This window comes from Sorex fumeus, unplaced genomic scaffold (assembly GCF_029834395.1).
Source record: "Sorex fumeus unplaced genomic scaffold, SorFum_2.1 ptg000063l, whole genome shotgun sequence".
In the NCBI taxonomy this organism is placed as follows: domain Eukaryota; kingdom Metazoa; phylum Chordata; class Mammalia; order Eulipotyphla; family Soricidae; genus Sorex; species Sorex fumeus.
Genome location: NW_026606120.1, coordinates 48442287 through 48462313, shown reverse-complemented (window position 1 = coordinate 48462313; position 20027 = coordinate 48442287). Strand labels below are relative to the sequence as shown.

Below are 20027 nucleotides of genomic sequence, written 5' to 3'. Positions count from 1 at the left end.
ATTTGCCCCCCCCCCCCCCCCCCCCCCCCCCCCGAGAAACAATCGCCTGGAGGATGCTGTTCACTGTATCCCTGTCAGTCTTGCCTCTCTTTGCGCTTCAGTACTCTTCTCTGCCTGGGCCTTGTCTTGAGACTGAAGCCTCAGTGAGAGGTGGGGGAAGGGAGAGCAATCATTCCCAGCCTGGGAGTAGAAGCCAAGCGCAGAGGGGCTGAAAAGGCAAGGCGGGATGGAGGCCAGCCCCCACCCCAAGGCATCCCAGGCCCCAGAGAAAGCCCCTCAGTGCCACACAATCGGTCCTTGTTTCTGCAGATTCTCCGACCCGTACATGGGTAAGACATCTGGAATGTTGTGGCCTGAGGGCTTCCCCACTTCACTCTTTCCTGGACACCCCTGATCTAAGTGCTCCTGGAGCCAGCAATACCAGCAGAAGTCTGGCTTTGCGATGGCAAATAAAGCCCCTGACACCGATACCTCATGTTGGGCTGCATGCCTTGAGCATCCAGGTCCAGAGCCAGGGTGCTAAGGGCAGGCTGACAGGGAGCCAGCCCGGGTCTGCCCACTCCCCCATTCTAGCCCCAGGCACTGAGTTTGAGAAGTTTTGCTACGAGAGCAGAATGGAAGGAGCAGAGGACAGAGCCAGGGATCGCAGATTCTGGGCTCCATTCTGTCTGCAATTCGGGTTCAGAGCTCATCAAGATGAACTGTCAGAGGCAAGGCAGGTGTCATGAGACAAACTACATTGTAGAGAAATCACAAAAATAGTGGAGTTTGCTTGTTTGACTGGAAAACAAGTAGGTAGGAAGAAGCCTGACATTCTAAATGGAGAGACATCAGCCAAGAATTCTACCGGGGGAAGACGGAAAAGCCAAACAGCATGGTTAAAAAAATCTGCTACTGGGCTGGAGAGATAGTACAGCAAGTAAGGTGTTTACTTTGCATGCACCCCACCCGGGTTCAATCCCTGGTACCCCATATGGTCCCCTGAGTCCCACCAGGAGTGATTCCTGAGTGCAGGGCCAGGAGTAAGCCATGAACACCACCAGGTATGACCCCCAAATCAAAGATACATCAAAAATCTACTATCAAGCTACAGATCAGACTGGAAGCCCAGGGCTAAGTAATTCAACTGAGTCTACCAAGTCAGCTTGGACATCACACTGGGCTCATTTTCCTGTCTCTAGCTACCTTTTGAGCTAACGCACCATACTGGGGCCAGATTAGCAAAGGAGGCCACAGAGAGAGTTCAAACACCTGAGCACACATGCTGGAGGTCCAGGTTCCACCCCCAGCATTGAAAGGTACTGCCAGGAGCAAGCTGCAAGCACAGAGCCAGAAGTAGGCCCTGAGCACAGCCAGATATGGCCCCAAATAAAATTAAATAAAATGATCAGCAGAAAGGAGTCCTTTAGAGCCTGTGGCATCCTGGGGCTGGAGGAGAGTCCTCTCAGGTTCTCACCAAATGCTTCCTCAGGTGTCAGAGACTGATCTACAATGATGAGAATGCTCACTTTGAGCTCTTCCTATATACCAGACATATAAATGACGCAGGGGGTATAGTGGAGAGCCCAAGGTTCACTTACGAGATGAGAGGGCTAAAGCAATAGTACAGTAGTTAGGATATTTGCCTTGCATGTGGCTGACTTGGGTTCAATCCCCAACACTCAAGCATCTATTCCCTAAATGCCTACCAGAAATGATCCCTGAGAGAACAGCCAGGAGTAAACCTGAACACCACTGGGTGTGAGGGGGAAAAGAAACCACTTGACAGATGAGGAAGGTGAGGCATGGAGAAATTTTATATAGTTTGCCCAAGGTGCCCCAGCTTATAAGCAGCAGAGGTAGGATTTGAATTCAGATGGCAGTGCCAGGGCCACACACTGCGATGTACTGACAGTACATACCCCAGTGTACCCCACTCCAGTGTGTATACTGACTCTACCTCTGCTTCTTCTCCCCAAAAGGAGCTAGGAGTAGTTCCTACAAGCCAAAGCAGCCTTTCACCTGATGTCCTATCTGCCAGCATCTGTTTCTACAACAGGAGCTGCAGCTTCAGGATTTCAAAGAGAACAGGATGTGGGGGGTGGGGGGCTGGAACAGGACTGCAGGTAGCAGGTGTGAAAAACTTGAAAACCACTTTGCTTTCTAGTAGAGGCCCTCCAGAGGAAGAACAGACCTCAAAACCAGGAGCTGGGTGGGGAACTCAGGGGCCTGGTAAAAGCATGGAAACTCCACTGGCCCCTGCCCTGGAGAGCAAACTCCTGGAGTTCTGGCCAGAGCAGGTGAGAGCCAGAAGAAACGGAAGAATATGTAGAGGACAGCCCAGAATGAGAAACCTGGACATTTCTTAGCTGGGTGTCCTGTCACAGTACTCACAGATCCAGGCCAAGTAACGATGAGGTGTGTATATGTATGCAATTATGTGTACATATGTATTTCTGTGTATAGATGCCTGTGTGAATGTTTGTATGGATATGCATGTGCACACGTGTATATGGCTATGAATGTGTGCATTTGTGTGTGTATATGGCTATGAATGTGTGCGTTTGTGAACCTGTGTGTTTGTGTATGGAAGTGTGTTGTGGATGTGTGGAAGGACATATGTGTCTATGTCTATGGATCTGTACGTGTGTATGTGCATATGTATCTAGGTATGTAGGTGTGCATGTATGTGTGTGCATGTACATGTGCATATAGAAGTACATGTCCAGTGGGCTTCTCCTGAAGGTCAGCACTAGGGGCAGCCTGTCTGCACTGATTGACTCGGGAGCTTCAGATCTTACTGGGCACTGCACTCGAGTAAGGGCTGATGGGGAGACCTGGCCCAGCCTCCTCTTGGTCTGTATGCTGACTTCCAGATGACGGCTATATTAGTATCAGCCCAAGGACACCGCTAGCATTTCTGGTGGGTATTGAAATAGAAGGATGAAGCAATAGCACAGTGGTAGGGCATTTGTCTTGTGCGCATTCAACCCGACCGACCCGGGTTCAACTCCTCAGCCCCTCTCGGCGGAGAGCCCAGCAAGCTACTGAGAGTATCTCACCCGCACGGCAAAGCCTGGCAAGCTCCCCATGACATATTCGATATACCAAACACAGTAACAACAAGTCTCACAATGGAGACGTTACTGGGCCCACTCGAGCAAATTGATGAACAATGGGAGGACAGTGACAGTGATATGCATGTGTCTGGGTATGTAGGTGTGCATGAAAGTGTGTGGATGTGTATATGAATGTGTACGTGTGTATATCTCGCCCGCACGGCAGAGCCTGGCAAGCCACCCATGATGTATTCGATATGCCAAACACAGTAACAACAAAATCTCCAATGGAGACATTACTGGGCCCGCTCGAGCAAATCGATGAACAACAGGAGGGTCTTTACCTTTACCTTTACGTGTGTATATGTGTCTGGGTATGTAGGTATGCATAAATGTGTGTGCATGTGTGTATGCATATGTGTACATGCATATGTGTCTGGGTATGTAGATGTGTATGCATGTGTATGTGTGTATATGAATGTGTATGTGTGTGTATGGGTGAGTATGTGTGCATGTGTGTGTGTGTGCAAGGAACAATAACGAAGCCCTGGGAGAGGAGTGTAGACAGGCATCTGTCACAGGGTGATTTGCCTCCACAAGGGAGGGGGCCCCTGGGGTGGGGTATTCAGCCTGCACCCCTCATCTCCTTTAAGCCTCAGCTGCATTCCTGGCTGCTGCCATCAACCTCACCTAAACCAGAAACTCCAGTCATTGCCCAGAAATCCTGAGGCGCGTCCGGATGGCCACAGCCTGCAGTGGGGCTCAATAGTGCGGCTCTGCCAGGCGAGCCAAGGGCTCCGGGGAACGGGGATGTTTGCTGGTCACTTGATTCCGGGAAGACCGACCGCAGCAGTCCCCCAGGCAGCTTGGGCGGCGGGCCCGGATTCCCTCTCACTTCTATTGATCTTGAAGCCTGGCCAAGAGCACAGGGCCTCAACCTCAGCCCGGGCCTGTGTCCTTTTGGTAACCTGGGCTGCCCGGGAAAGGGACACAGGCTGCGCAGGCCCAGCGCTGTGTCCCCAGGGCAGGCACCCAGTGCCCAGGGTCTGAACAACTCTGGCCAGAGCAAGGTATAGTTGCCAACCACCCCTGCAGGAGACTTTGCCCTGTGCTGAACTGTGCTTTTGCCATCTGCTCCACAACCCACCCACCCCCAGAGGAGGAGGCCCCGGAGGAGCCGGGATGGGGCCTTTCCCTTCAGCAGTGCCCTGGATGGCTCCCAGGATCTCCAGCACTTTCCCCTGGAGATGACGGGCTGGGCATGAAACTGGGTGGCACCCGAAGTCCTCAGTGGCTGGTGCTGCTGCCAGTGTCACTGTTGGCGTGAGCCCACGCTACCCTGGGCTGAGAGCTCTCTGTTTTGCAAATGTCTTCTCCAAGGATAGCACAAGTGCCTGCTCACAGGCTGGCATCACATCTCCCCAGAATCAAGCCCACAGCACGAGACAGGGTGGGGGGGCTCCCAGCCCTTCCGACCTGGCCTCTCTCTAGCCCGGGGCCATGCCTGCACCTCACATGCGCCCACTACCCAGCCCTCTCCTGCACCCCGAGCTAGGGGCAGCCTCACAGTCCTGCTCCAGAGGAGAGAGCTAAGGCAGTGCCCCGGAGGCAGCAGCCTCCCTGTGGGTGCCTCGCCTGCCACAGAGCCTGGCAAGGAGAGGAGCCGGGAAGAGGGAGGAAATGAGTCAGCTCTTTGCAGAAAAGGGAATGAGAGGGAGGAAGCAGCAGAAGAGAGGTCAGGGGGCAGAGGGCATAGGAGCCCAAAAGGTCACTAAGAATGGGAACCAGGTGCAGGAGGTATCATGAGGCCCCGGAGTGGAGACGAGTGACAAATGTAGCAGGGTGACACTGCCGAAGCACATGATCCCCACAGGCCAGAGCACCCAGCACGGCCCCACCTGAGGACGGAATCCAAGGTGGTTTCCCTTTCCTGACTCAGGTCTGGGCTGGAGGAAGCACGGCCCAGGGCAGTCTGCCAGCCACCTTCTCTCGCCTCTGGTCCCCACAGCTTCCCACCACCTGAGCCCAGGAATTCCGGAAGCCCCACCTGGGCTGGCGGGGAGACAGACAACCTGTCCCCAAAAGGCCAGGCACTGCACCTGCCCCCCACCTCCCCACCCCAAAAAGCACAGCCGCCACTGCTGCCCTCTCAGTCGGCTCTGGCCAGGCAGGAGCTGTCCTGAGACTCCAGCTGGAATCTGTTGTCCTAACTGGGGGGAGATCCTTGCTGTGAAAATTCCCAGCCTGCTGACATTCCGACACGCAGCAGCCGGGAAAGAGGGAAGAGGAAGCCTTGATCCCTGCCGGGGCAACATTCCACCCCTCAGAGCCCTCAGTCCCAAAAACAGGCACATTCCTCCCAGGCCCCCTGGGGAGGCGCCCGTGTGACCCATGTGTCCCTAGGAAGGGGTGCGGGGGGTGAGGGGGGAAGGGGGAGTCCACAGGAGTCAGGCTGTTCCCAGGAGGTTCCTCCCAATGACACCTCCCTTCTCCAGGATATGCTCCACCTCACTCTCCTGGTCCACCAGCAGCACCTCATTACACGATTTGGAGACCTGCAGGTCCCCAAGGTGAGCCAAATAAGGCCATGCAAGGCAGAACAGGAAAGCAGTTCCTGAGTAGAAACCCATGGTCTTTCCTTTAACCCACACCCAGGGACTGCTCCCATGGTGTATTCTGGCCCGGGAGAAACAGATCATGGATTAAATTGTTGATGGAGGGGCCAGAGAGAGTGCGTGGGTAAGGCGCTGGCCTTATTATACATGGCTGTGCTGGGTTCAATCCCCAGAACCACATATGGTCACCCAAGCACGACCAGGAGTCATCCCTGAGCAAGCAGAGGCCCTGAGCACTGGCAGGTCTGGCCCCCAAACCAAAAATCAAAAAAAAAAAAAAGCTAAACTGCAGATGAAGACTGAGAAAAGGGGCTGAAAGAGACAGTACAGTGAGCAGATGAGGCAACTGCTTTGCATATGGCCAAGCCCAGTTCAATCCCCAGCACTATAATCCCTGAGCACTGCCAGGAGCCCTGCACACAGCCAGATGTGGCTAAAAAAACGAAAAAACCTGAAACCTAAAAAACAAAACCCAAAACATCAGAGTAGAAGGATGGGGTGTTCCTGGAGCAGACCTGTCATGATCCCAGAAGATCAGGGAAGGTTGCCCTGAGGAAATGAGGAGCAAACCCTGGCACTGCACTTGAGTGTCTGATGTGGGCAGGGAACTGCTTCTCGGAATAAGGGCACAGCAGGGAGGAAACGGCTGTGGCAAATAAAAGCCCCACCTTAGGGACTGAAAAAGATAGCCCAGGGATCAAGGTGCTTGCCTTGTAGACAGTGGTCAAGGTTCAATCTCCAGCACCCCATATGGTTCCCTGAGCACAGTAGAGCAAACTCCTCCCCCGACCCATAAAAAAAAAATCTACAATAAACCCACCTTGGGCACCCTGCTCCCCACCTTTGCCCACAGCACCCTCTCACAAACAGTGGTGCTTGTCTTGTGTCAGGGGGATTTCCAGGGACCCTGCCACCCCAAGTGTCATGGAGATCCATGTTAGCTGGTAAGGGCCCCAAGGGTAGGGGGACAGCAATCTGCCCTCCAGGATCCAGTAGCAGGGATGCAGAAGGGCAAATGCGCCCCTTCCACCAACCTGGGAGCCACATCCAAGCGCTGCCAAGCCAGGCGCTGCTTTTCTTCCTAAATTTTCCTTTCTGGGACCTCTCCCAGCACCCAGAGTCCTTGAGCACACTTCCTCCCGCAGAGCCACAGAGCATGATAGTCAGCCCCTCCTGCTTCCCCTTCCCTCTGGAGAACAGGCTTCTAGGGACAGGCAGCAGGACAGATGGACAGGCAGCAGGCAGCTAAGGTTGGACCACTACTGCCTCCCCCTATTCTCTAAGCAGTGGAGGTGATGCCCTGGATTCAAATCCCCATATGCTCTTTAATAGTTGGAAACCTTAAGATAATTTCCTTTTTTTTTTTTTTTTTGTGGAGGTGGGGTGGGTACCACATGGGAATGGGGTGTGATATTCAGGGGCTTGCTCCTGGCTCTGTGCTCAAGGATCTGGAGACCACATGTAATGCCTGGGATTGAACGCGGGTGTGTACAAGGCAAGCACACTATCTGCCACTCTATCTCTCCAGCCTTTAGGCAAATTACTTAAACTTTGCCTCCTACAATCCAGTTTCCTCATCTGTAAAATAAAGATTATTCAACCATACTTCAAAGCACTGTTGGGGGTCAGAGAGATAGTACAGAGGTTAAGACACACTTCCCTTGCACTCAGCAGACCCCGGCTTTGCTCCCTGGCGGGCAGCACCACTGGGAGGGATCTCTGAGCACCAGCCAGTCAGGTCCAAAGACCAAAACCAAACCCAAAAAGATCAAGGAGCGGTTGGGAAGATGAAATGAACTAAAGCCCAGAACAGAGCCCACTGTAGGGAGGGAACTAGGGCACGCCCGCCTGCCCCGAACCTCGTAGGGATTTTTCAGGCTCCTTCCTCCAGGCACTTCTGTTCAGCTGCCTCTTCAGCAGGTCATGTAAGCCGAACTGAGGAAGCACGTATGTGCCACACACCTTGTAGGGTGCTACCCAGAACGCTGAGCAAACACCCCTGTTTTTCCCCATGCAGGAGTTTGTGCAAAGAGGCCAGAGTCTGAAAAAACTGCTTCTCCAAACCAGCTCCGCCAACACCGTCCCCCACGTAAAACAGAACAGAAGCCGCTGCCAAACCCCATGGCAGACTTGAGCATTTATTGAGCCCCCACCCTCCCCAAACTGTGTTGCAGGAAGTGGGGGGCCACGAAGACTTCACTTCTCCATGCAGTGCCCGTCTGGTATGTCCTGGGGCACATCCGTTCCTGATGCCCAGGACTGACAATGAAGGCGCCAGGCAGCCGGCCTGGGCAGCAGGGGAGCCCTCGCCCCAACTGGGTCACCACTCCCCCCTTCCCAGATGCTGCTCGACACCTCAGGCCCGGGGAGGAGAATCCAGCAGCTCTGCGGAGCAGGGTGGCCGGAGCCCCACTGGCAGGCCGCGCGCGTGCTTGTGGTTTCTGAGAAACGCTGAAGAGATTTGCAGCATTTTTAAAATACTTGTGTTCCCACCCGCCACACTCTCCCCTTCACCCCACTCCTCACCCACCCCCAGGCTGGGTGTTTGCCTATCTGGTATTTTCCAGAACCATGTCAAAGTAAATAAGAAAGATTAGAAGGGAGCAGAGGGCAGGGTGGCTGTGCTCTCGGGGTGAGCGGGAAGGGTTAGGGCTGGGGCCGGGAGGGGTCAGGGTGAGATGCTGCCCTGGCTCCCACACCAGGGCTCTGCGCTGTGCCTGCAAAACCCCCCAAAGACCAGAATCTATCCCCTCACCTTGTTCTGTGTGGCCTGGGCACTGTGCCCATTACCCATGTACCCATGGGCTCTCTGGTCAGGATCCTGAGGCACCATTCACTCAATGTCTCAGGGAGAAGGAGGAAGAGCGTCTCGGGAGAGCAAGCACGGCGGCAGAGATGTGACTGAGACCATCACGCAGGCCTGCTGGTCCCGCACCACGGATCCAGGTTAGGTAGCCCCCCAAGGAGCCCACCAAGGATCTTTCACCCTCAGGTATTCACACCCTTGGCACTGGTCCCACATGACCGAAAACATCTTCATTTGGGGGTTCCACTCTGAGGCCCTACATCTGGGCTCTCACATGATGAGACTCTGATGCCATTTGAACCTTTGGCACAAAATAAAGTAAAAAATTGCCTGTTTGGGGCCAGAGAGACAGTACAGGGGTGAAAGCACTGCTTTTGTTGCCGATCTAGGCTCAATCCCCAGGACCCCGTATGGTCTCCCGAGCACTGCCAGCAGTGAGCCCTGAGCACAAAGCCAGGAATAAGCTTTGAGATCAAAACTAGAAATAATCTTTGAGCACTTCTGGGTACCTCCCAGTAAAAAAAAAAAAAAGCAAATAAAACAAATAATAGTCTCATTTAAAACATAAAAATCAAAACCCTTCCAAGGATTATGTAGCATGACATTAAGAACAGAAGCATTCTAGAACTGTGATTTGCAACTACCAAGTCTCAAGCCACTTTTTTTTTTTTTTTTTTTTTTTTTTTTTGGTTTTTGGGTCACACCCGGCGATGCTCAGGGGTTACTCCTGGCTCATGCACTCAAGAATTGCTCCTGGCGGTGCTCGGGGGACCATATGGGGTGCTGGGAATCGAACCTGTGTCGGTCATGTTGGCTGCGTGCAAGGCAAACGCCCTACCCGCTATGCTATCGGTCCAGCCCCTCAAGCCACTTTTTACAAGTGTAAAAAAGGTTAGAAACCTCTGTCCTTCTATAACTCTGAACTGAAGCAGTGCCCAGCTGCTTCCCTACCCTCAGCCTGTCCTCAGAGTGAGCTTGTCCTGTGATGAGTCTTCTCAGATTCTCTCAGAATAGAACAAGGCCCACATACAGAGAACAAGAGTGGGGGCTGGAGCGATAGCACAGCGGGTAGGGCGTTTGCTTTGCATGTGGCTAACCCAGGTTTGATTCCCAGCATTCCATATGGTTCCCCAAGCACCATCAGGAGAAATTCCTGAGTGCATGAGCCAGGATTAACCCCTGTGCAATGCCAGGTGTGACCTAAAAAGCAAAACAAAACAAAACAAAAAAAGCAGAGAACAAGAGTGGTCCTCAGAAGGACTGAGTAAAGCACCTGCAAAAAAAAAAAAAAGGGAAAAAAGGGGAGGACCCGACACTACAAAAAAAAAAAAAAGAAGCTAATAAAGGGGGCCACAATGGGTAGGGCTACATGTACTTGACTTGCACATGCCAACCTGGATTCAATCCCCAGCACCATAAATGATCCCCTGAGCCCTCCAGGAATGATCCCTGAGCACAGAGCCAGGAGTAAGCCCTGAGCACAGCTGGGTATGGTTCAAAAACAAAACCTTTTTTTTTAATTAACTGAAAAGAAAAGAAAAAGAAGGCCAAAGAGAGTTCTTAATGGGCTGTGCACAGGCTTTCAGGCTTTGCATGAAGGAGGTCCAGATTCAATTCCCAGCACCACATGGTCCCCTGAGCACCACTGGGAACAGCCATTAGCACAGCCGGATGTATTGGAAAAAAAAAAAAAAGACTTCCTCTCCGGGAGTCTCTTCCAACTGAGGCCCCTTCTCCCTCATAGAACCGGCCACTTCCCCTTCCTGCCTATCTGGATACTGGACAGAGTAAGTGGATAGCAGTCAGGATGCTTGCTGTGCTTCCTCAAGGAGAGATTCTGCTCTCCTTATGTAGTTCCTGGTGCCCCTACAGTGCGTGGTCGTAAGAAGACTTCATTATATATTTAAGGAAATGAACAAAGGGAGACTCAGAAAGATTCAGTAACTTTAGCAAAATGCAAACATAGGTTTTTCCAGCTCCAGAGTGCATGTGTTTTCCACAGTACCCATTTCTCTTCCAACCTTTAGACCAAAGTTTCACAGCCAAGAGCAACATGGCTACATATGACCCGCCAGTGGTGGTGGTGGTGTGGGGGGAGGGGGAGGGTCACAGAATATTCCAAGGTGGTCACAGGTTAAAATTTCTTAAGCGGGTGTTGGGAGTCAAAGCATGAGACTAAGGGGTCAACCATTAGGATGAGGGGTCAGGGAAGTTCTTTCCACATGAAGAAGATAAGATCGGAACCGAGTCATGGTCAGGGAAAAGGTGAGAAACACTGATATAGACAGTCTGCAAAAGGAACTAGTGCCTCTGAGAGCAAACCCCACGAGAAACCACTCCAGACCTCGGGTGTGTGGTGGCCAGCTCCCAAGGGTCAGGAAACTGCACTAGACAGGGAGGAAATGTGGCCTCCCGCTGACCTGCACTGTTCCTCTCCCAGCATGGCCTCCGGAGTGAGGCAGGCAGTGCTCCCTGGGCAGCTCCCACACAGGCCAACGTCTCTGATTCTTGGTGGAAGGCCAACAACCAAGGTTTAGCCAGGTGGGGTTTTCTGAGATCTGCAAAAACATCCTACTTTCACAGACAACCCCCACCTGTCCCCACGACAGAGACCCTAACAGACTAAGCCTACTTCCTACCCTGACGACCCCAACACCTCCCAGACTCACAGAACAGGAGGCTTTATTTTTATTTTCGGTCTGCTCCTGGGGGTTTCTCAGCTCTCAGGGTGGGGAGACCATGCAGTGCTGGGGATTTGAATCCAGACCTCCCACAGGCACGGGTCCTTACTACTATCTCCCCAGTCCAGAGGGTCTGAGATCCATCTTTTTATCAACACCTCACCTAATCTTACCACACTCACAGAATTCTGCCTCTGGAAAACTTAAAATAGTAATTGTTCCGAAACTGATGTCCTCCTCCCCTCCTCCAATACCTCCCTTGAGAAGCTGGGGAAAGAATTTACATTCTCCCTAAGCTGGCAATGACATGTGACCCCCTCCTCTTTCCCCACATCTGTAGGTCATGACGATCTCTCTCTCTCTCTCTCTCTCTCTCTCTCTCTCTCTCTCTCTCTCTCTCTCTCTCTCTCTCCCCCCTCCTCTCTCATTTATGGGTGACGCTTAAGGGCTGTCCCTGGCCCTGTGCTCAGGAATTATGCCTGGTGGTGCTTGGGGGACCATATGGGATGCTGGGAATCAAACTCGAGCTGGCCACATGTAAGGCAAGCACCCTACCTGCTGTACTATCGCTCAGGCCCTACTGTGCCCATCTCCACTGTCCCGGTGGGCCAATTCTCCCGCACCACTGTTTTCTCCCAGATCCAGGCCTTCAGGCCCGTCCACCTTCACCTGTCTCCAAGGTTCTCCTGGCTATACCTGGAAACATTCTCCATCATCAGCCAGACAGAATTTCTCAAATCTGCTCCTCTCAACCACAGATCACAACGCTTCAGTGCTCTTAGGCCAAAGTTCACATTCCTTTGTCTGGCTTCCCCCGGCCTTGGTGACCTGGTCCCTGCTTGCCTCTCTGGCTGCTTTGGACAATACTCAATCCCAGCACACTGTCCCCACGCGGCCCAAGTATGTCCTCTCTCCACCCTCCAGGCCTCCCTGTCATTCACCCCCCTGGAGGCCAGTGCACTCTTCTGGCTCCCAGCACGGGGCTGGAACTCCTGTATGCCCCTCTCCCCTGCAGCGCGACTCAGCCTTCCAGCAACCATGACCCCCTACTGGACTTGACTGTGTCTGTCTTGACGGAGCTAGGACGTGCACTGCATGCTCCTGGATCCCAGGACCTGGCCCAGCAGCGACAGGGTCACGGGAAGAGGTATGGGCCATGCTTTGTGGACTCCCACAGACAGTGGAACCTCTGGGGTTGCCTCTCCCTGGGGCCTTCCACGCAGGCCCTGGAGAGAAGTCTCAGGGCCTGCCCCCTGCCCCACATGCAAAAAGAGAACAGGTGGCTAGTCAGAGCCTCCAGGACTCCCTGGGGGACCAGCAATGTGTGGACAGGTAGGGTGTCTGCCCAGAGCTGCCTCTGAAGGGCTAGCATTGTCAGGGGACTTCACCCAGGAGCCTGGAGGAGGTGGGAAGATTCCTTCCTTGGCATGAACGGGGATTAGAACCCCCGCCAAGAAAGCAGCAGGAACTGGAGTGGGAGGAAGAGAAGGAGACAGCGGGTGAGAGGCTCAGAAGAGGCGGCAGCACTTCCACACCAGCTCTCTCTGCGCCCCTCCGCTGCCCCACCACCACCGGAGGAAGAGACACAGGGCTTCTCTCTGTCCTCTGCTTGTCCTGTCAAGTAGCTCTAGGAGACTCCTGACGATAGGTTCTCCCCGGAGCCCTCTGGCAGATTCCCCAGACATCCTCCAGACATCCCCCAAGCCCCTTGGGCTTGCTCCCAAGAGGGACAGAGCAAGCCAGCAAGCACGTCAGGGATACCAACTGTAATGTAGAATCTACCAGGGCCTCCCAACCTAAACCACCCACTACCCAGGAACGGCAAAGCAGCAGCTAGCTGGGCAGGGAGGGTGGCTGGGAAACATGAGATGCCAGGATGATCCCTGCACTATAAACAGCATCTGGGATGCCAGCCCCAGGGTCCCAGGGAGGCCTGTCTGTGGTTCAGCAGGGAGCTGGCAACAAGCCTCTAGGGAACTCATTGTTTAAGAAGAAAATTCCATCTGTTAAATGCCATGTGAGCCTGTGAGAAAGCAGACAGACATTGCAACATGGTTTGATCTGGTCCTAAATTAAGGTCTTCTCCCCTGGGGGCCTGGGATGTGGCTCAGTGGTAGACCATGGGTCTTGCAAGTGTGAGGCCAGTGGAGGGTAGGGGGTGGGACAAGGAAAGGGAAGGGAGGTAAGGAAAAGTGGAGCTAGAGCAAGTAGGGTGTTTGCCTTGCACACAGCTGATCCCCGGTAACCCATATAGTTCCCCTTGCCTGCCAGGTGTGATCCCTGAGCACAGAGCCAGGAGTAAGTTCTGAGCATTGCCACGTGTAGCCCAAACCTTAAAAAGAAAAAATAAGAAAAAAAAGGAAAGAAAAAGGATTGAAAGAAGGAGAGATAGAAAGAAAGAAGGGAGAGAGGGAGGGAGGAAGGAAGGAGGGAAGGAAGACACTCCAAAGTCCTCCCCATGTTCAACTCAGCCTGGTGGTGCTCCATGGATGTTTTTGGAAAAAATGAGTCCAGTCCTTCCCTGAATTCCAGAACTCACTTCCACTCACTCCCCCTTTCTGAGCTGCCTGACTCCAACTATATCCAGACCTGGGATAAAGGAAGTCTGGAACCCAACTTCCGTGCTTCCTGCCAGAGTTTGACCCCCTGCTCCTGATATGCTGTGGGCTGGGCAGCCCTGAACACCCCGGACCCCTCCCAGGGAAACGTTGCTGGACTCTGCCTGTTTCCTCAGCATTTCCGACTTAGACTCTGACACATCTGGCTGGTCACTTAGTGCTAAAACAGTCCTGCCTGCCCAGGTTGTGCGCTATTCAGGCTGCAGCGGCCAGGTTTGGACAGTACTAAAATACCCACATTCTGGTAGAGAGGTAGGTCAGCGGCCAACTTGTCCTTCATAGGCACTTTTTAAATTTTTTTGGTTTGAGAGCCAGACCCAGCTGTGCTCAGGGCTTACTCCTGGTTCTGTGATCTACTGAGCTTGGGGAATCAAGTCTGGGTGAGCTGATGCAAGGCAAGCACCCTACCTGCTGTACTGTCTCTCTGGCCCCTCAAGTGTATTGTTTAAGCAGAACATTACAAACTGCTAATGGAGCCAGCCAATCATCACACCTCCTGGGGCCAGTGATCTCCCATCCCCTGGAAACCCACTCAAATGTAAAACCTGAGTCTCTTCTGTCCCTGTGAACTGGCCCCCTTTAAGTGCATGGGATGAGAGCTGGGGTCTCAGACATAGTGAGGTCACATTAGTTCTGCAGGCTTGATTCTAGCTCTTTTTCAGAGCTGTGCTTTTCTTCTTCCAGGAGAGGTGAATAATACTCATGGAGCCCCAGATCTTTATGAATCAGACAGGCCACTTCCCTGTTTCAACCCTTACAATGGTTCCCCTGGAATTAAAATCTAAACCACCACGATAAACACGATCCTCCATGATCTAGCCCTTCCCTGCTCTTATCGGCACCCTTTCTTGGCCAGCCTCACTCCAGGGGCACTGACCAAAGCGGCATGGATCCCAGAAGGTCCACCAACAACCCAGGTTCGAAATAATGTTTTTTTTTTTTTAAACCTAGAAAAGCTAAATAACAGGGAGTCTATATTTTACTCCCGAATGTCTCTCAAATCTGCAAGTGGCACATGCCCCCTAGTTAGAATTCAGAAAACACTGTGCCCAAAGAAAGACCTAACCCAGCCTTCTGCCCAGAAGCTGGAGTCAAATACATTTCCCCCCTTGCTGAGAACACCCATGTGGAACTTCCCCACAGGCTGATGAGTGGTCCCCGAAGTCCAGCGAGCACTGGTGTCCCCATACATGCTTGCACAGCTTCACCGCAGCACTGGGTACCGGTCATCCAGCCAAGGGGCAGGGGAGGTGATGCCAGCATCCCCCAGCCCAGCTACCCTCACTGCAGCCCAGGGAGTCACTCACCTCCGCCGGCTCCCTGCGGGGCCCCTCACAGCTCCGCAGCCAGCTCCGGCTCAGCTCACTAAGCTCTGGGATGGGCTGCACCTTGAGCCGCACGCTGTCCCCGGACTGCCGAATCATCTCCACGATCTCATCCCGGGACTTGCTTTCCACTTTGTGCCCGTTAATCTCCACCAGCCGATCCCCTGGCACCAGTCCCAGGCCCAGGTCCTTGGTACCCGCCCCAGGCTCCGCAAAGTGAACCACCCGCCGGTACACCTGACCCTCGGGGCTGCGGTCCAGCATGGTGGTGCGACGCAGGGAGAAGCCGAAGTCCCCGGTGGGCCGGCGTTGCAGCTCTAGCTCCCGGAGGGCAGGGGGTGGTGGGGGCACCACGGCGGGCAAGCGCAGGTCAGCGGGGAACCTTTTGGTCACCAGCTCAGGGACTCGGGAGCGGGGCCCGGACCGAGGGAGGCCCGCGCCAGGATGCTGCGCCAGCTGTCCCTCCAGAGTCCTGACCTCCACCTGCGGGGACGGGGCTGCCGAGTGCTCCGAGGGCGTGGAGGTCTCAGAGGCGCTCTCATCCCGGCTCCGCTGGGAGAACGAGAAGCGCTTGACGATCATCTGCGAGTTCTGCTTGGCCAGGGAGCCAAACTTGGAGGCCCGCTGCAGCACAGAGCCCCGGAAACTGCCCTCCTCGCCCTTGAGGTCATCACTGGAGCTGGCTGTGCTGAGGTGCCCCGAGTCCAGGATGATGCTGCCCCTGTTGCTGTCCGAGTCGATGTCCGTCAGGTGCAGGTCAGAGCCGCTGGCCACCTTGATGGGGATGGGGTTGGAGATCTCCAGGCGCGTCTTGGACTCCCGCTTGGAGGAGCGGTTCAGGTTGAAGAAGCCCCTGCGCAGGCTCATCTCCTCCAGGCTCCGCAGCTCCGCAGCTGACATCCGCTCCTTCTTCTCCTTCTTCTCCTTCTTCTCCTTCCGCCCGCCATCTTTGTCTTTGTCCTTCTTCATGAGGTTAAACATGGTGGGGGGCTGTTTTCAGGGGTGGCACCCCCAGAGGATTATGAGTGCTTAGTCTGGGGCCTTTGTATCCCACCTGGCTGCTACAAACAGAAAGAGAAAGATTATTCAGAGACTTCCTGGGTCTCCAGTTCCCAGTACGGGGCACAATGACCTGAGAGCTAGTTTAGGGCCTAGGGTTCTGCTCAACACAGTACTATCCCTATTTCTGAATCTGTGTAACACAGATATCACTATCCTCATTTCCCAAAAGTTTGGATAAGGTTGTAAAAGTCCAGACTCCAAATTCTCCGAATTAGGTGTGAAGGAGACATCTAGGAGTCCAATCTCCTGGGAGTCTGGACTTCATTTATTTAAGAGTTTTATTTTAGAATTGAATGCAGGGCTAGAAAGATAGCTCAATGGGTTGAGTTCATGCTTTGCATGCATAAGGCGTGGGTTTAATTCCCACTACTACTGGGAGAGACCCCTAAGCAGAGAACCAGGAACATTGCCAGGTGTGGTCCCCCAAGCCAATACAAAGAAGTAATGGAAGGGATTTGTCCACCATCACCACGTGTCCATTAAGGCAGCATCTGTGCTCCTGGATACTAACCCAAACCTGCCATTCCCAGGAAAGGATCCTTAGCCACTGCTTGGTGGAAGTGCCCAGAGAATGAGTCCACGTGCCAGGCATAATAGCAGGCAGTTACACTATCTCACTGGAACCTCGCTTCTTCCCTTCGATAGCATTATCTTCACTTTACAAACTAGAATGACAGGAGTCAAAAGACTACAAGGTAATTGTCATGCCACCAATAAGTGCCACTGCCGGGACTCGGTGGCCAATACTCTGCTCTTTCCAGGGCCTGGACACCCAAAATATAACACAGAGGGAGGGAAGGAAGTTCCAGACACACTGAACAGACAGCTGCGAAGTGGGGGTGGATTGCTGGATAAACAGGATCCTGAAAAACTCACATCCTTTTCCCCAGACACCTAAATATAGCTTCAGGAAAAAAGTCTTCGGTCTCCTGAAAGACACCCCCAGATCCAGGGCACGTGTGCCCAGGGCACCAACTCATCCCCAACCCTCCACCCCATACAATCAGGGGAGAGGACAGAGAAAAACCTAGTGGGTATGAAGTTGAGAGCACCTTTATTAATCCAACCAGCAGGGAACATGAAGCAGAAGTAGGACACAGCCTAATTAGAAATTAAATGCAGTTGCTTTCTTTCCACGAAGGCCTCCCACCTGTGTTCCAGACACAGGACCTAGAAGCTCACTCCTTGACCTCTGAGAAGGCAATGGAGAGAGTTTTCCTCTCTGCGTACTCTCCTCAACCTAGCAGGACCCTCCAGGCTCCCCACTTTTTTCAGTGGGACACCCCCCCCATCCTGGTACAAGGACTAGGTAGGCATCCAGGCCAGGAACTTCCAAGTCCTGGTGCTTCCCACTGCCCAGACCCCTGGCCCATGCGGTTCCCGATCCTTTCTACCGCAGTGCTGCATTGAAGATGCTCTCAGGTGGGGAAGTGGCTCGGTGGGACAGCGCTTGCCTTGCATGTGTGCAGCTCTGGTTTTGATTCCCATCCTCCCAAACAGTTAAGGCACTTGGCATTGCACGCAGCTGATTCCAGTTCTATCCCTGGCATGGGCTGTGGTCTCCTGTGCACTGCCAGGAGTGATCCCTGAGCGCAAAGCCCACAGTAAGCCCTGAGCACTAAACCACTGGATATGGCCCCAAAACAAATAAACCACAAAAAAAGTATCTCAATTCCCATCCCTCAAATACTGCTGAGAACAATCTCTAAGCACCAAGCCCCAAGCAGCCCCAGCACAGGGGGGTTGTGACCCCCACCACCACACCCCACTGCCAAAAACAAGATTTTCAAGCAGCCGTATTTTAAAAAGCAAAAACAAACAGATGAAATTAACTTGAGTGATTTTTTTATTAAGTGTAAATATATCCAATAAAAAGTATATCCAAAATTCTGCCATCTCGACATATAATCCATATACACAATAATGAACTATTTCACATTCCCTTCCCAGTTACATATTCAAAATCCAGTGTGTATTTTACATTTAGAGCATGTCTCAATTCAGACTAACCACATTGCAGCTATTAACAGCCCCGCGTGGCTGCTGGTTATCAGACTGAGGGCAATGTTAAAGAAATCTTTAGTTGTAGGGTACATCCAAAGAGGTGGAAAATCTGGTCGAGTCACTGGTTTCTTGTGGATCTAGCAGGTACCCTTGTTCTCCACCCCACGCCCCCACCTCCCCCCCCCCCCCCCCCCCCCGCCGACCTCAGCTTCTACCTGGTAAAGCAGAGTTCTCCTCTGAACTCTTGTTTCTCAGTGCCACGCATTGGAGGCAGGAGTAATGGTATAGCAGGGAGGACACTAGCCTTGCACAAAGCTGACCTGGGTACAGTCCCCAGCACCCATCTGGTCCCCGAGCTTGCCAGGAATTATCCCTGAGTGCAGAGCCAGGAGTAAGCCCTGGGCACTGCTGGGTATGGCCCCAGAACAAAAACAGAACAAAAAACAACTCCATATACAGGATCTAGGTACAGAAAGATAAGAAATCTAGGGCCCAAGAGGCAGAGAGAAAGGGGGGCCTTGGGCAGCTGGGTCGGCAAGTGGGAGGGGGGGCCTGACAGCAGGAATCCTCTTGACAGGGCAGAGCCTGGACGTGGGAGAGTCTCGCTGCCTCCTGAAAATCTGCAGGGTGGGGGCACAGACAGTTCACAGACAGTTCCTCCTCCTCACCGCTACCTACACAGACAGAGGAGGCTGGTTTAGAAGACGATTCCCCGGGCTTGTGTGGGAGAAATGAAGAAACAAAACTGCGCTGGGAATTTGGAGGGGACAGAAGGGTATTTTGACATTAGCCAAGCCACAGAGACCCCAATTACCTAGAGTACTCCCCCACCAAGACATTTTTTGGGGAGTCTCCAACTCTCACTCAAATCCTTACCCAATCCTGGTCATTTCTTACTGGAGGCCAGCTATCTGAGCCATTTCAACTAAAAACAGGTCCCAGAATTCTAGATTCTTCAGGGTGAAAAGTTCCTGAGAAGTAATTTCAGGTCAAAGCCTGCCTTAGCTAAAGCTTGCCCCTCAGCAGTAGCAGAACCAACCGGAAGGAGAGTCAGAGCAGAGCAAGGGGGCTGGAGGTGGGGGCCGGGGGCTAGAAGAGAGGAGAGGGGTCCGGTGCCCAGGCCTGGAACTGTCAACAAATCTCTGCCTGTCATTTTGCTCAAGATTTGTTCAGATGATCTAGGTCTCTTCTAACTCAAAAAATTCCAAATATCTAACTCTTTGTGGACACAGATTAGGTATTAACCTCTGACGAAGTCACACCTCTCGTTCCAACACTGGAAGCCTTCAGAGACTGAGGCCATTCCAGCTCTTCCCAAACATCCTCATTCACCACAGGGACCCAGACCTCACAGGTTACCTCTTGTGCTCTATCATCTCTCATTACCATAGGCCTGGCCTGCCATGGCTGGGGTTCTCCCCGGGACCTACCACACGTGTGGATCAGCCTGGCTAGCTGCAGCCTCTCCCACCAAATCAGATCTACAACAGCTGCCGGAGTTGTTGCTCCGAAACTCCCACCTGCCAATCCACCAACAGGGCTGGAGAAAGAGCTCAGCGGGCAAGAGCGCATGCGTAGCAAGCAGGAGGCTTGGGATGGAGCCTCAGCATTGCCAGTAATGACCCCCAAGCAGAGAGCTGGGACTAGCCTCAGGAATGCTGAATGTATCCTCTACACCCCACACCCCAAAGACAAGAGAACCACTGCATTAAAGACCTGGGCAATGTCACCTTCTTAGAGACCTTGGGCTTCCCAGCATCGTACCTGCTACTGGGAAAGTGACCTTACAGTTTCTGACTTCCTTCTCTACTTTTCCGCCCCCTCACACTAACCCCCAAAAGGCTTTTGTAATTTAAAGTGGCAGGAAGGTCAGTGTGT

The 20027-nt window shown here is 53.1% G+C and overlaps 1 protein-coding gene across 7 annotated transcripts in view; it reads right to left on the bottom strand.

Annotated features, from left to right (window-relative positions):
- MYO18A (myosin XVIIIA) overlaps positions 1-20027 on the bottom strand; it is a 103772-nt gene that overhangs the window by 74861 nt on the left and 8884 nt on the right. For 6 of the 7 annotated variants that reach the window (XM_056127980.1, XM_056127979.1, XM_056127982.1 and 3 more), the window contains one exon: positions 15066-16144. In XM_056127980.1, the coding sequence (XP_055983955.1) occupies positions 15066-16064 (999 nt within the window). In that variant the 5' untranslated portion in view covers positions 16065-16144. Of the gene's footprint in view, positions 1-15065; positions 16145-20027 lie in introns of those variants that run through there. The other variant, XM_056127981.1, reaches the window with a different exon arrangement.